General features: G+C 41.6%; 1 protein-coding gene across 5 annotated transcripts in view; it reads right to left on the bottom strand.

Annotated features, from left to right (window-relative positions):
• The window catches only part of shisa6 (shisa family member 6), a 63,859-nt gene that overhangs the window by 37,546 nt on the left and 11,100 nt on the right, over window positions 1–15,213 (bottom strand). For all 5 annotated transcript variants that reach the window (XM_023349284.1, XM_014470300.2, XM_023349286.1 and 2 more), the window contains exons 3-5: window positions 14,947–15,104; window positions 9,800–9,895; window positions 9,412–9,480 (exon numbers count right to left, since the gene is read on the bottom strand). In XM_023349284.1, coding sequence (XP_023205052.1) covers window positions 9,412–9,480; window positions 9,800–9,895; window positions 14,947–15,104 — 323 coding nt within the window. The remainder of the gene's footprint in view (window positions 1–9,411; window positions 9,481–9,799; window positions 9,896–14,946; window positions 15,105–15,213) is intronic.

Genomic DNA, 15,213 nt, shown 5'->3' with positions numbered 1-15,213 from the left:
TTTGGCTCCATTAGCTAAATGTTATGTTGTATTCACTTGGTATTATTTGTCTAAAAAGACATTTTATGTGGAGTTTAAACCAATGGAAACTGTGAAAGTCAAACATTTTGTGAAGTTGCAGACAAAACCAAGTGTTTGGTGACAAAAGCTCCAGCTGATGCCTTCCTGGGAGTCGGGCTGTTCAGGGTGACCTGGTTTCATTCTGCGTGGCGGAGCCTCACAGCCGGTTCGGCCAGAACGCAGATCCGACCTCCAGACTCCTGCTGTCCGTCCAAACCTCCGAACCGCTGATCCCGCTCAGGCTGCTGGAGCCTGACCGCGTCCTGACCGCGTCCGGCTGGGTGTGAAAACTTTCTGCATCACTGGAACGAAGCTCAGCTCAGTGTCACAGAATCGCTGGAAGAAGCAGAAGCAGGAGACGCTCAGCTTCCTGCAGCATGTCTGGCGGAGCATGCTGCATTCCTGATGGCGGCGCCTCTAATGAGCGAGTAGAAATGTGTTGGCCAGGCTGCTGCAGGTCCGACTTCTGTTTTCACATCTTTATTGTCGTTCTGCTTCTCCAGGACGGATCCGACCTCAGAGCCACCACAGCCGTCGTGTCACAGCTTCCTGCCCTCCACCAGCTGCTTTACTTCTCCTCTATAGTTCCTCCCCAGGAAGCTCCAGTGACCGACGGTCAGAGTGTTGGACGCGGCGGCCGCTGCTCCGCCCAGAGCGGCAGGAAGCGAGGGGGCGGCCCCGTCCCGGTAAACACGCTGCGGCGCTGACTAATGAAGCGTTTAGAGGAGACCCCACCTGCGCCGTCAAGTTGCAGTTGTGATCTCTGAAGCCATTTTGCAAACAATTATCATCCATTTGTTCCTGCAGTGAAAACTCGCAATCTGACGCTTGAGGAGCAGACATGCTGGGAGGAGAGAGGAGTGCAGCACAAAATCAGCGCCGCAAAATGATGCAGATTTGTTTATTCTGATGAGGCTTTTTGTTCTGGATTTTACTGGAATCAGATCTTATTGTTGATCTTTGGGCTCAGAGGAAAAACTCATCAATTCAGTTTGTCAGACCAGAAATGATCTTTGGTTTAGTTTAATTTAAATTAAAATAAATGATAAGGTTTTACCAAGACAAGCCTTTTTGTTTTGTTTTTTTTGTCAGTATTTTGATTATGTTTAAAATGTCCACATCTTCTTAAAGAAACAATTTTCTTCTATATCATTTAAAAACAATTTAATCCACTCAAATGTTTTCATATTTTGTTACGATAAGCTTCACTGAAATCTGTGAATATCTAAAAGCTCCTCTGACGGCTCCTGCTTCAATAATCCAAACTGCAGATAAATATTAATATGCATTAACACACACATCTCGTCATGCACAGTCTTCCTCATGTGAGGTTCAGCCAATCAGCAGTGAGGAAACATGAATGCTGCTCCTGGATTGGCTGCTTTCCAAAAACCAACCGATCACCAAACATATCATTTCATTTCTTTTAAATATTTTAGATATGCTTTTAGAAATAATCCGAAAATAATCTGGACTCGTGTTCCACATAAAAATACTGAACTGAGGAATTTGGTTTGCTTTTCTATCCAACCCCTTTACTCTGATACACTAAAATGAATCCAACAGGTGCCTTCAGGCTCCAGCTGCCTGCAGGTTTAGGATCAACAACATGCCGAGCTGTGAGCGTCTCCGGAGCTCCGACCTGTCCATCACCTGGACATGGAGGCACTGCGTCCAGCTAAAACAACCAGGCGCCGAGACAAAATGTGGAAACGATCATCTGACAAAAACCTGACACAAATATCTGTTTTTGTCGGGATCTGTTTTTGTCAGGATCTGATTTTTGTCGGGATCTGTTTTTGTCAGGATCTGTTTTTGTCGGGATCTGTTTTTTTTGTCGGGATCTGTTTTTGTCGGGATCTGTTTTTGTCAGGATCTGTTTTTGTCGGGATCTGTTTTTTTTGTCGGGATCTGTTTTTGTCGGGATCTGTTTTTGTCGGGATCTGTTTTTGTCGGGATCTGTTTTTGTCAGGATCTGTTTTTGTCAGGATCTGTTTTTGTCGGGATCTGTTTTTTGTCGGGATCTGTTTTTTGTCGGGATCTGTTTTTGTCGGGATCTGTTTTTGTCAGGATCTGTTTTTGTCGGGATCTGTTTTTGTCGGGATCTGTTTTTTGTCAGGATCTGTTTTTGTCGGGATCTGTTTTTTGTCGGGATCTGTTTTTTGTCGGGATCTGTTTTTGTCGGGATCTGTTTTTGTCAGGATCTGTTTTTGTCGGGATCTGTTTTTGTCGGGATCTGTTTTTTGTCGGGATCTGTTTTTGTCGGGATCTGTTTTTTTTTTGTCGGGATCTGTTTTTGTCGGGATCTGTTTTTTGTCAGGATCTGTTTTTGTCAGGATCTGTTTTTGTCGGGATCTGTTTTTTGTCAGGATCTGTTTTTGTCGGGATCTGTTTTTGTCGGGATCTGTTTTTTTTTGTCGGGATCTGTTTTTGTCGGGATCTGTTTTTTGTCAGGATCTGTTTTTGTCAGGATCTGTTTTTGTCGGGATCTGTTTTTTGTCAGGATCTGTTTTTGTCGGGATCTGTTTTTGTCGGGATCTGTTTTTGTCGGGATCTGTTTTTTTTTTGTCGGGATCTGTTTTTGTCGGGATCTGTTTTTTGTCAGCATCTGTTTTTGTCAGGATCTGTTTTTGTCGGGATCTGTTTTTGGGTGGTTTCAGACTGAGGACTGTTCAGCCCAAACTGGCTGAAGCTGAAGGATTGATTTCCCGTCAGGTGAGCAGCAACTCAGACGTGACTCATCGTCTCCCGTGGCAACGGCAGGATTGATTAAAATATCGTTTCCATCCGGCAACAAGAGGCAGACTTTCTGTCTAGTTGAGTTCAGAGTTCTGTAACAAATTCATTTTCAGACAAAAAGAGGTGCAGGTCTGAGATAATCTCCTACATGTTTGAATTATCTAATTGAAAGATGTTAATTAGCACCAAAGAAGTGAATCTAAGACTCAGCAGCATCATTTTCACAAACAGATCTGCTGATGGAGACATTATGTCATCTCAACATGAACCAGGATAAACTGACTTTGTTTAGGTCACCGTTGTCGTCCTGCAGGGAGAAGGTCTTGGGTTTGATTCCCAGCCTGGAGTTTGAATTTTCTCTGACTTCCTCACCTGATATCAACTTTATCCATAAATCACACAACACATGCTTTTAATGTGAAGATTTCAAAGTCTCTTGTAGATGTTCATAAAGGCAACGGCGTTAAAATCTTCAGGGTCAACATCAAGTCTCAAATCTAGTCCAGCTCCTGTTAGCATCCTGGCTGTTAGCTCTCATTATTTATTATATTCTGGAAATGTTCTGGTTTGGATCCGATCCCTCTACAGCTGTGCTGACCGAGGCGTTTCCATGTCCGGTTCTGACCCGTCAGTACCCTCCAACGCTCAGAGTACCGACATGTTTGTATGATCAGTATTGACAGGTTGAGTGGTACTGAAGCGGATCCGGTCCGTTTCATCGAGCCTCCTTGTGTCTCTGCCGGCCGTTCCTCGTCTTTGTTGCGCTGCTAACCTGATTTCACGGCGGCGGCGGCGGCGCCCGCGGCCTCATGGCTCAGGATGTGACAGAGGAGCTTGACTCATTCCTGACTCGGCTTTCTGAGCTGCGGCTGAGCAGGTGAACTAATGCGCATTAAACTCGGCCTACGGTTCATTAGCACATGGGATAAAAATACTTTATAATTAAAACACTCCATTATTCTTTCAATAAAGGTGCTGAAGATGATAGTTTAGCCTTTAACAGCCACTTAGCTTCTTGTTTAACTCCTTTTGTGGTTCAGCCTTTTACTGCAGAACTTCTCCTCTGAATTATATCTTCTGTGTCAATCTATTAATATGCCTAAAACTATTCATGTTCTCCCAGTTTCCCCTGTGGATTCTCAGCTTTCACATCACCCGACCTCCAGAAAATCCAGTCTGTTCTTCACAAGCTTACGTCTCCTCTGCAGAGTCGGCCATCTTTAATTACATTAATCAAAGTCTGCTGACAGACGTTTGCTTTGTGCTGCAGTGTTTAGAGAAACGCCGTCCAGGTTCACACATCGTCCTTATTCTTGGTGAAGCTCAGCGGCCTGTTGGTGAAAGTTTTAATGACAGAAACTTGTTTCAGTAAAGATACCATCATGTTTCCATCCTGACTGCCAGGTTCAGCCACATGTTCTCAGTTTTCAGTAACGATGTGGATGACCTCCTGCTGGTAAAAAATGACTGAGACAAAATTATTTGTCAAGGTTTTCCATATTGGCATGTTGCAGCGCTGTGTGCTGCTGCAGACTGAACTCTGAGGAAACAGACATAAAGATGAGAGAAATATGAACTTTAATTACATAAAATAACCAACCAGTGGGTGAAGTTTTTATCAGAAGATAAAGTTTTCATGATTTATTTGCTCTCCTCCATAGATCACCTGGATCAGATTAAACAATTTGACTCTAAACTAATATTTTAGATTAAAAGTGGCTGAACATTAATCAGTGCATGGCTTCATTTTCAGATTTCAGTTTAATAAAAGAGAATTACATTGAAGTTTCCTGTTGCAACAAGGAAAATGTAACTTGGTTCAAATAAAAACATACTTTCACTACCGCTGAGTCTTCCTGTCCAGTCATGGACGTTCTGGAGGATTTCATTCAGAGGAACTTTTGTGGGAGATAAGTGATGATAACACTCATCTACAGCTCCATGGAAAGCAATTTTAGCACTTGCACATCTGAAGATTGCGTAATTCTTCACACTCATGTTTACCCTCAGCGTTTGTTCTGTGAAGCTTTTCTGAAACAGTCGTGGTCGGTAAACAAATTTGCCATGCTCCACCTTTTCTGTTCATTTCTCTTTCAACTGTGCGCATTCATCAGGCTGTTTGTTTTAAGGATTACATCCTGATTGGAAGCAGCTTAAAGGAGCCGGATCCAAATCAGTGAAGCTTCAAATGTGGAGTAAAAGTGGCAGATAAAAGTTGATGAAGGTTAAAGGTTTTCTCAGGAGCTTCTAATCGTGGTCGTATACGTTTGAAAATACAAAGCGACGTATTTGCAGGCGGCTAAATGAGTGCCTGGTTAGAAATGGACTGCATGAGCTGAGGAGGTTTAATACGGGGAGATAACAGGATCCGACCTTCCTTACAGTGAACTCTTCAGATGAGATTTCTACAAACAGGCTCTGCATAATGCATGAGGCGCGGCTGGATGAGGCAGAGTTAAGAGCCCGTCTCTGTGTGTGTCAGGATGCCATGAATGAATTTCAATTATCAGGCCGGCCCGTGTGATTGGACGACTTGTGGGATTCTCAGTGTGTGAGTTTCATGTAACCGGCCTAATCGGGTTCATTAGCCGCCATTTAGCGGACAGCGGCGATGAGGAGACGAATCAGCTCACATTGTGCGTTTGGCGGCAGCAGGTTTGCGCGCCGAGCGGCGGGCCGTCTCCCCGGAGCAGCGTCATGGAGAACGAGGCGGAAATTGCCACTTTGGCAAAAACTGCGCTGACTTAAAATGACCTGATAACAGCCAATCAGACGCTAATGGGCCTGAAAACTGCAGCAACTAACAGTTTACACAGACACACAGCAGGCGGGTCACGTGGAAGGTCACGGCTGCTGACTGGAGGTCGTTTGAAGGTTGTTTCACCAAACAGCAGAAACTGGATTTGAACATGGATTCTGTTCAGTTATGAAAGGTTTTAAAAGGATACTTCCACAGCCGTCCTGCTGTAAACCTGCAGCTGTTCAGAAACATAAAAATGTTTCCTGCTTGGTGAACGAGCCGTTTGCTGCTGGTTCTGTCCAGACCGGATCTGGGTTGGAAATGTTTCATTATTCCAGGTGTCCAGTTCTGTGGAACTGCAGATTTTCATAATTTTGCTCCTTTTTTCCACACATATTTTAACTCATTTGTCTTTTTCTCTTTTTGGGTTTAGTGAACGTTATTGAAGAAGTTTTGTAATTTTTCATCTGGTCATTTTTCAGACTTTCTGGGTTGGTTTTTAACTAATTTTATGCCACTATTTTATATTTCAGCTGTTTTGTTTGTTTTTCTCCAATGATTTTATTTTTGGTGACAACCTGTGTTTGTTTCTGACTCCATGTTTCTGAGCCCAGATGTCCTGCTGAAGGCCGTTTCTTTATCTTGCTGTAAAATGACCAGCCTGTCCTTCATGGTGATTTTCTTTGGGCTTTTCAGACAATCTGATAGCAACGCATTAGAAAAAATGCTGGTTGGTGTAAAAACTGTAAAAGTATCTGGAGTAGAAAGTGACTTTCTCTTCACCTGGAGGCGTTTCCGCTGTCAGGCGGCTGACAGCGAGTCTCACTTTGAGGAGTTTATTCTGTTTTTGCCATCAGGAGCGTTTTCTTTGTAAAATATGAGCAGAAAAAACATTTTTGGTCAAAAATGTTCAGCGAAACTGACTGAGGTGCTACTTTGTTTTTGGTTTGGTAATGATGCTAAATCTTCACTCACCTCAGGATGCTGCATGCTTGAGCTGATGACATTGCAGAGAAGTTGTCCATATTAATATTATTTATATATTGTGGCGTCACTAAAAATAAAACGCCTGATGCATCTGAAAACCGATTTATTCCACCTTCATTCCAAAATGTAAAAAACTATATAAAATATGTGTGCATCAAAAATGTGTCTCATTTCTTCACATTTAAATTCACATAAAATCTGTTTTTAGTTGTGGTGAGACTTAAACATTTTAATTGAGTTAATTGCAGGAATCACATTTTACATCATAAATAACATTTTCAATCCAAAAAGACTTGTTGCTGCTAAATGAATCCATAAATTGACTTCTGAGCTCAACAACAGAGATATTTAATCTGATCAACCATCTGATGGAGTAGAGAGTTTCAGGAAGCCCTGATCTTTCATGGAGCTACTTTAGAAATGTGAATGCTAACATTAGCATTCAGATGCTAATTCAGGCTTGAATAGCTTCACTAATAGGCTAACTCCTTTTAGCACAAATTGAACATCATTTTCTAAAAACACTCAGAAGTTTTGAGATTAACATAAAATTTTCTAAGTTCAACAAAATTTCTTATATTAATACCAAAATTTGACTTTTAGGAAATATTTGCCTTGTTTGGCATGAATGTAATCCTCATCTTCCCTGTTAACCTATTATGCTGTCATGTAAAAGAGAAGAGTGTTCGTGTATAAATGTTCATGAAGTGAGATAAATCTGATATTTTTATTCATTTCAGATAAAACCAGATAAGGTGTTTTTTAGGAAGCTGCATCTGACTCGTCTTTTGGACTGAACCGATATGAAGCATCATCCAGCTGGAGAGACGACGACGTCACAACCAGATTTCATCCATCTGTGATGTAAAGTTTCACTCTGAGTTCATGTAACAAACAGAAGCTGGAGAGGCAGAAACAGAGGCCAGAGATTCCTTCACGCTGAACCCTGACACTCTGACACTCCTCCATTTGCACTCATGCTCCGCCACACACGGACACACACACGGACACACAGTGCGGCCCAGAGGAATCACAGCGAGGAAGACAAGGTCACCTTAAGTGGATAAGAGGCGGCTGAGGGGGTGATGCTGTTCCCTCAGGGGAAAACAGGGAACAACTCAAGAAAAAGTAATTAAGCAGGATGCACATCGGTGGACGGCGCATCGGGGAGCGAGAGGAAAAAGCTCAAACGCAAGACGCCTGAGAGACGCTGCAGAGGGATTAGTAAACCTGTGATTCTTCAGGAGGTTCAGCCTCCATGTCAACATTAGAACGGCTAAAGATATTAACATGTTTTCTGAAGAAACTTTTAGTAAATTAGGAAACTTAAATGGAGTTGATTTGCCTTGAGGTGCAGCGGCTGATTTAACTAATGATGGATTCATAAACGGAACAACATAAATAAACTAAAATGCCAAACTATTTTCCTTTTTCTCTTAACTACTGGCTCTTATTCTGAAAATAAAACGACACAAAATCTTACAAGTGATAAAAATCATCAACATGTTCAATAGAAAATGTTTTGAAAATGAAATTCACTGGATTCTGACTTTAAAAGGTGGAGAGAAAATAATGGATGGTGTTCAAATCATCCATCCATCCATCCATCCATCCATCCATCCATCCATCCATCCATCCATCCATCCATCCAAATCTCTTCATTCTTAAAATGAGCTGAATTTACTGGAAATCCAGTGAGAACATCAGCAAAAGTTTCAGAGGGTGTACATACTTTTAACACTTTGCTAATGACTCAACATTTGTTCTTAATGCTTCGTCACATAATTAACTACAACACCAATCTAGTCGCCTCACTGAAGCATCCAGGCAGCTTTACGCTCACAGACTAATAAGATGATTCAAAGCTGAATTAGAAGAAAAACATCATCAACATTTAAAGGTTTTAATTAGATCAGAGAAACTCAAGAACACAAAGAAGGTCAGAAAGATAAAAAAAACGCCGAGAGGAGAAAATTTACGACTGGGCTGAGAAAAGACGATCAGAGTCAGAGCCGAGAATGAATGAAAGGAGGAAAAGAGAAACGAAACGTTTGGGACGGAAATAAGAAGGTAAAAAACAGGAAGGAATTACCAGAAGAATAAAGAGAAGGAAAAGACAATAAAACAAATGAAAGAATAAACTGAATGAAAGGCAGAAGAAGTGGAAAGAGTTAAAGAGATAAATAGAGAACGAAAACAGGAAATGTGAGTAAAATGTGAGTAACTTCATAAAGCAGCAGAATGATGTTTTCATGAAACTGAAGGAAAGAGGAAGAAACAGGAAGATTCTGCAACAACCAGCATGTAGAGAGAACATCTTACACAATTATTGCAAAAAAATTAAAAATGAAACACATGGAGCCGTTTGGAAAAGTTAGAGGAACGAATCATTTGGTGATGAGGCTGCAGGCCGGCGGCTCCGTGTCAAACCACAGCGAGGCTGAGGAGACGCATTCTGGACCAGAGCGCCTCAGTCTGGACTGAACCATCCACCATTTCTAAATCTCATATTTACAGTTTTCTGTAAATTACTTCAGATATTACCAGGAAAACTAAACAAAACTCTGCTTTGCTTGTGATGTCCGACATCCTGACCCGTCATGACGAGTCCATAACAGAACCATTCAGCCACCCAGACCTGCAGCCGGGCCTGAGACCTGCAGCCGGACCTGAGACCTGCAGCCCGACCTGAGACCTGCAGCCGGACCTGAGACCTGCAGCCGGGCCTGAGACCTGCAGCCAGACCTGCAGCCAGACCTGAGACCTGCAGCCAGACCTGAGACCTGCAGCCGGATCTGGACCAGTGTAACATTTGGGGCCCCTGCCCGTGGCCCCTCCTCCCGTGTCGGTGTGAGCAGAGTGCAGGTGGATCTGTCTGGACCTACCGTAGGACATGGGGATGTCCAGGTCGCCCTGCCAGGACATCTGGCCCGATTCGTCGATGGATTGCTGCGCTGTTGAAACACAAACAGGTTTCCTGTTCAGGACTTTTTCCCAATCTGACAAAATCTGGTGAATTCAAAATGAAGAGAATAAAAACAGCCTTGCTGCCTTTCACACCGCCGGCCCACAAACCGGACGTGTTACTTTGTCTTTAGAAGTTTGAGTAAGAACTTTGCAAGATGTCACTTCAAGCCGCTGTGGACCGCGATGTCCAAGTTTCATTATGGAAAACAAAAGTCAGATGGACTGTTTGTGTTCCTGAAGCAAACTGCTGCGTCGTTTGGCAGGAAGTCGCTGTGCAGAGGCAGCAGAGGCTCCGGGGCGAGTTACCTTTCAGGTGGCTCCGGCCCAGAGTGACGAACCCAGAGGAGATGAAGTTATGCATGTCTGGTCCTCCGGGACGCAGGGTGTCCTTCCCATAATGCCCTGGGAACAAACACATCAACAGATTACTATGCTTTTATTTTATGGCATGTTCATTTTTTTAAACAATATCTTGCTGTTGCATATATTGTTTAAAATATGCAACAGCTTCCTGCGGTTTAATGGAAAGCCAGATGAGAATGCTAACCAGGGCTAGCGTGGCGCAACAGATGAATTGACTCTGAGGTGTGAATATTGAATCATCAATATTTATTACCAGAAATGCCATCAGCATATTTCAGAGCTGTCATATTCCTCCCTGTCAATCCTCTGTTTTTCTGACGTTTAACAGTTTTTAGCTCAGAGAGAAAAATACATGGGATGTTTTTTAAGAATAAATGTTGCTAAAAAACCAACAAATAAGAGTTTTTTCTTTTTGGTTTGCTTTGTGTCTGTTGCACTACAGAACTGTGGAAAAGTGACAGTGTGGCTGGAAGGAGCTCAGAGTTGATCATAAATCTGGACCTGAGAGCAAATTAAAAACCAAAAGAGGAGAAGAAATGTAAATGTAAGAAGAAGGTGAATCTCATCACCGTTGAGTTTTTCCATTCTGCTCTCTGTTAACCAGTCACCGGTGAAATGGCTGCGTCTCCATGGAGCCACTTCAGAGTCGATAACATGAGAGCAGCGGATCTGGGATCGAACCGCAATCCAAACGTCATCCTGAGCGAAACGCCTGGGGAGCGTTTGGCCTCATACTGTTTTTAATAAAACCCAGACTATGATTAAAAAATTACTACCGTCAACACCACAACTTTTAATTTAGAAATAATAATAGAAATCATTAAAAGTTTCACTTTGATCACTTCCAACTCAATGTGTGTATTCTCCAAGGAAAGATGAAATCATGATGACTTTATAGTAATACATGAATTATTCCCAGGTGGAAACTTGAAGGATGATGGGAGGCGATCATGAAAACGGCGCTCAGACGGCTTACTGGTCAGATACGAGATGCGCCGCAGCAACACCAGGAACTGAAAAGAAACTTCGTAGAAAACAGAGCAGAGCTGCTGCGGCAGATCTGAGTCCAAATCATGAAAATAAGCTTCTGGTCTGACTCATCTGGTGTTTTATATTCCTAACGATACATTTGTGTTTCCTTTAGGAAGCAGAAGGTGGAAAATATGCAAGAGTGACCTAATATTCAGCTTTGGCAGAAGATTTTTGCTTCTAGAGAAAATGTTTTGAATTTGATCTGGGAACGAATCCAAGGAAACGGCTGGCTCGTTTTCCAAAACAGAGACTAAAATCCACTGTAACAGCAGCAGCTTCCAGAAACGAGACCAAACGTTTCCCAGCAGAATGCTTCACTGGTCCCAGTGTTGCACCACAGAAACCAGTATGACCCAGCAGGGAGGATTCCAGTCACTGTGTGGAAAACAGTCATCTTATTTCACAGCAAAGACAAAATGAGGGACAGACGGACGATCTTCACTCTGGGAGCGTTAGCGGACGAAGGATTTCATCAGCATCAGGCAGAACAACAAACGGGATTCAAATTGATTTTTGTTTGACTTTTACTTTAAAACGCCTCAAAATGATTCAACTTGTGTTAAAAGACAGTTTATTAAAGGACATTTATAATGTAAGGAGATTAAACCTGAAGGTTTTAGAGGTTATTTACTATTGATTCGTTTCTAAAGTTTAAAAAGACAAAAACAGCAAGAACAAAACGGACAGACGGAAGTCAAAACCTGTTGCTGTTATTACTTAAATAAATAAAACAAACTTTAAATGTTTAATATGAACATTAAACAGAAGATTTGATCCCCATGTGACAGAAAAGTACAGCTGAAAAGTTAATTTGTAGATTTTAAGTGAACTTTTAAAATGTTACAAAAATAAAGAACCAAATAAAACGTGTTTCCATCTGCAGGTTGGAGCAAATCAACCAGGATACGCAAAGCGTGATGTCATCAGATAAACAGGAAGTAGAAGCTAGCGTGGCGCACACAGCTCTTCAGGAATGACAAGCTGTAATTATTCTGGTGACAGAAATCTGACTGTAAAGCAGAAACAGCTGATCAGTCATGGGAGGTAAAAGTTTTATCAGAACCTTTCAGTGAACCTGTTTCCATCTGGTTTTCAAAAGTAAGGAAGTTATTTTGAATTTGGCCATCAAGCTTTTCTGATTTTACTCTTCAACATGTTCATAAAAACAATGATGGAAAACAGTTACTGCATCGATTTAAATCAGACCAAACTTGTTTTAGGTCACAGATTCATTGATCAACCCTGAAGCTGCTGACGGTTATTTTCCAAACTTTAACGTCCTGCTGATGTTTTTAGATGCTGCTTCAATATTTCAACATTTTGTTGTTTCCTCCTGATATTTCATAAAGACACAAAATACACCAAATACTTTCAGCTGGAGGAGAAAACTGTTCGATTTCTCTCTCCCTCCTTACACATTTCCTTTCTGTCACTAAATATTTTTAGTATTTTCCAGATGTGAATCATTTCTTATCCTGAAGTTATTATTCTGTCTCCGTCTCACTTGAGCGTTTTAGCAGAATTTGTAGAAACAGAAACATGTTTCCATGTACTTACTTGATTTTTTACATTTTGAAATGTCATGAATTTATCTGATTAAACTAAAGCACTAATTTATTAAGTTTCTGTCTCCAAATATTCATATTCCATGTTTTAGTTTTCCTCAGAAAGCGATCCGTGTTTCAGGAGAAACTCATTGGCTGTGATAAATATTTCTTCACTTGATGAATTTTTTGTTTATAAAATTGCTAAAATGTGTGATGTGAGTCACGTCTCTTCATTAGCAGCACAGATTCAAACTCTCATCACTTCAGCCTGCTGTTGTCTCAACAACAGCAGTAACATGCACTTTTTAAAATCCTCTTCCTTTAACATGTCATTCATTTTTATTTATGGTTTTTGGTCTGTAATTTATTTCTGTTCTAATGTGAAATAAAAACGTCTCAGTCATGTTATCAAAATGTTGGATTAGGAAGAATTAAAACACGATTCGTTATAAATCTATAAATTCTTCAAACGCTGGAGTTTCATTTTCCTCCTGAATTTTTATGCATCGAGTCTGCAGTTTGCTTTAGTGGTGCTGTTGTTGTTCAGTTATCTAAAAGGTCATATTTAATAAGCATTACATTACCACTTTACACAAGTTAGAAAAAACATAGCAATAAAAACCCAGGAAAGAATTAATGTCTTAATGTGAAACACGAAGTTTGCAGGAAAACAGAGACAAACGCAGAGCGTTGGGGAGAATTAGTCAGATAAAATATCTCTGATCTGAAATGTGAAAACAACAGACACATTATTATTATTATTATTAGAATCTCAGTCATGTTCTGGTGTACCACAGAGCTCTGTGTTTGGGGTTTCGCCTGTTTGCTGGTTTCGTTCTGTAAATGTTGTAACCGGCCCCCTGCTGTGCCAACGTCCAGCTGCTCAGAGGATTTCTAGAACTTTCTTCTTCAGTTTTATCCCACCTGCCTTCAGAAAGTCCAGATTTACATGAACTGATGTAACCAAAGATAACTCACAGTCTAAGCAAACTGATCAGCACTGGTTTTTAGTGGCTTCATCCAAAAAAAAAAAAAGAAAATAAGCAAAATGTTACAATCAAAGCTGTTTCCTTCCTTCATCCTGTTAAGATTTGATGACGATACTTTTGGCTCGAATTGCTGAATAAACTTTAAAATCGACCCATAAGTGTCTCCCTCCGCCGTCGCCTCCAAACGGAGCGCTGCTGAGAGACGCCATCGTTCTTCTTCTGCGCATGTTCGACGCTTTGGGCTCCAAACCCAGAAGTCTGACTGCGTCGCATTTAACGACCAGGCAGAAACGAAAAACGGATTAAAAAAATCTGATTTGAGAATCAAGACCTGCTGTAAACGCAGCAGGATATTATCGTTATTTTTTTCATTCCAGTTTAACCAGTTTAGTTCAGGTTAACCAGTGAATAATTCATGTTGCCGTGGAAACATATTAGAAAACTCCCAGTCTGTATTGCATCATCTCATCAAGTCAATGTTTGAAGCAGCTGCTGATAAGGAGAATAATGAAACTGGGACACCATACTGGGTCAGTCAGGAAGTCCACTGATCCCAGGAGCCGCGATCTGGAGACCCGCCGGAAAAACTGGGAGAAACTACAGAAAAACCAGGAGAAACTACGGAAAAACCGGGAGAAACTACAGAAAAACCAGGAGAAACTACAGAAAAACCAGGAGAAACTACAGAAAAACCAGGAGAAACTACAGAAAAACTGGGAGAAACTACAGAAAAACCAGGAGAAACTACGGAAAAACTGGGAGAAACTACGGAAAAACTGGGAGAAACTACGGAAAAAACGGGAGAAACTACGGAAAAACCAGGAGAAACTACGGAAAAACTGGGAGAAACTACGGAAAAACCGGGAGAAACTACAGAAAAACCAGGAGAAACTACAGAAAAACCAGGAGAAACTACAGAAAAACCAGGAGAAACTACAGAAAAACCAGGAGAAACTACAGAAAAACTGGGAGAAACTACAGAAAAACCAGGAGAAACTACAGAAAAACCAGGAGAAACTACAGAAAAACCAGGAGAAACTACGGAAAAACTGGGAGAAACTACGGAAAAAACGGGAGAAACTACGGAAAAACCAGGAGAAACTACAGAAAAACCAGGAGAAACTACGGAAAAAAACGGGAGAAACTACAGAAAAACCAGGAGAAACTACAGAAAAACCGGGAGAAACTACAGAAAAAACTACGGAAATACCAGGAGAAATGATGGAAAAAACCGGGAGAAACGGCTGAATTACCTCCAGATTGAGAGATTGTGTTAGCCACCGAGATAAACAGGAATATCTGTCCACTCAGAACCGGTGCTGAGTGGACTAAAGCAGAACCAAGAACCATTTATTTCTTATTTCTTACCATGAAAATGACTGAGGGAAACAAATTAATAAAAGTAGGAAAAGATGCAGCAAATTAAAACATCTGAAGGTTTTCAGCTCCAGGTTGTCCTGGATTTCTGCGTCCAGCTCGTTTGAAAGCTCAACAGGAACAAGATGGATCTGCTGGTACCTACCGTGGTTGGACGTCTTGGTGTGGACCGGTGTGTAGTGGTTCTTTGAGCTCCTGACCGGCGTCTCGTCTTTGGGAGAACCATCAATGGCCGCCATGTTTTCATGCTCAAACTGCGAAGCTGAAGCCGGCCCTTGTTGCCTCAGGATGTCCGCCAGCGCTCTGAAAGGAAACCACACATTTCACTCTCTTTTCTCTGCTTGTTCTGTCTGGCAGAGCAGGATTTAAAGCCCAGCAGATTTACTGTCACAGGAGGAGAATTACAGCGTAG

Source organism: Xiphophorus maculatus, chromosome 16 (genome assembly GCF_002775205.1).
Source record: "Xiphophorus maculatus strain JP 163 A chromosome 16, X_maculatus-5.0-male, whole genome shotgun sequence".
NCBI classification, from domain to species: Eukaryota; Metazoa; Chordata; class Actinopteri; order Cyprinodontiformes; family Poeciliidae; genus Xiphophorus; species Xiphophorus maculatus.
The sequence above is the reverse complement of the archived record's forward strand: the minus strand, read 5'-3'. Positions and strand labels throughout refer to the sequence as shown.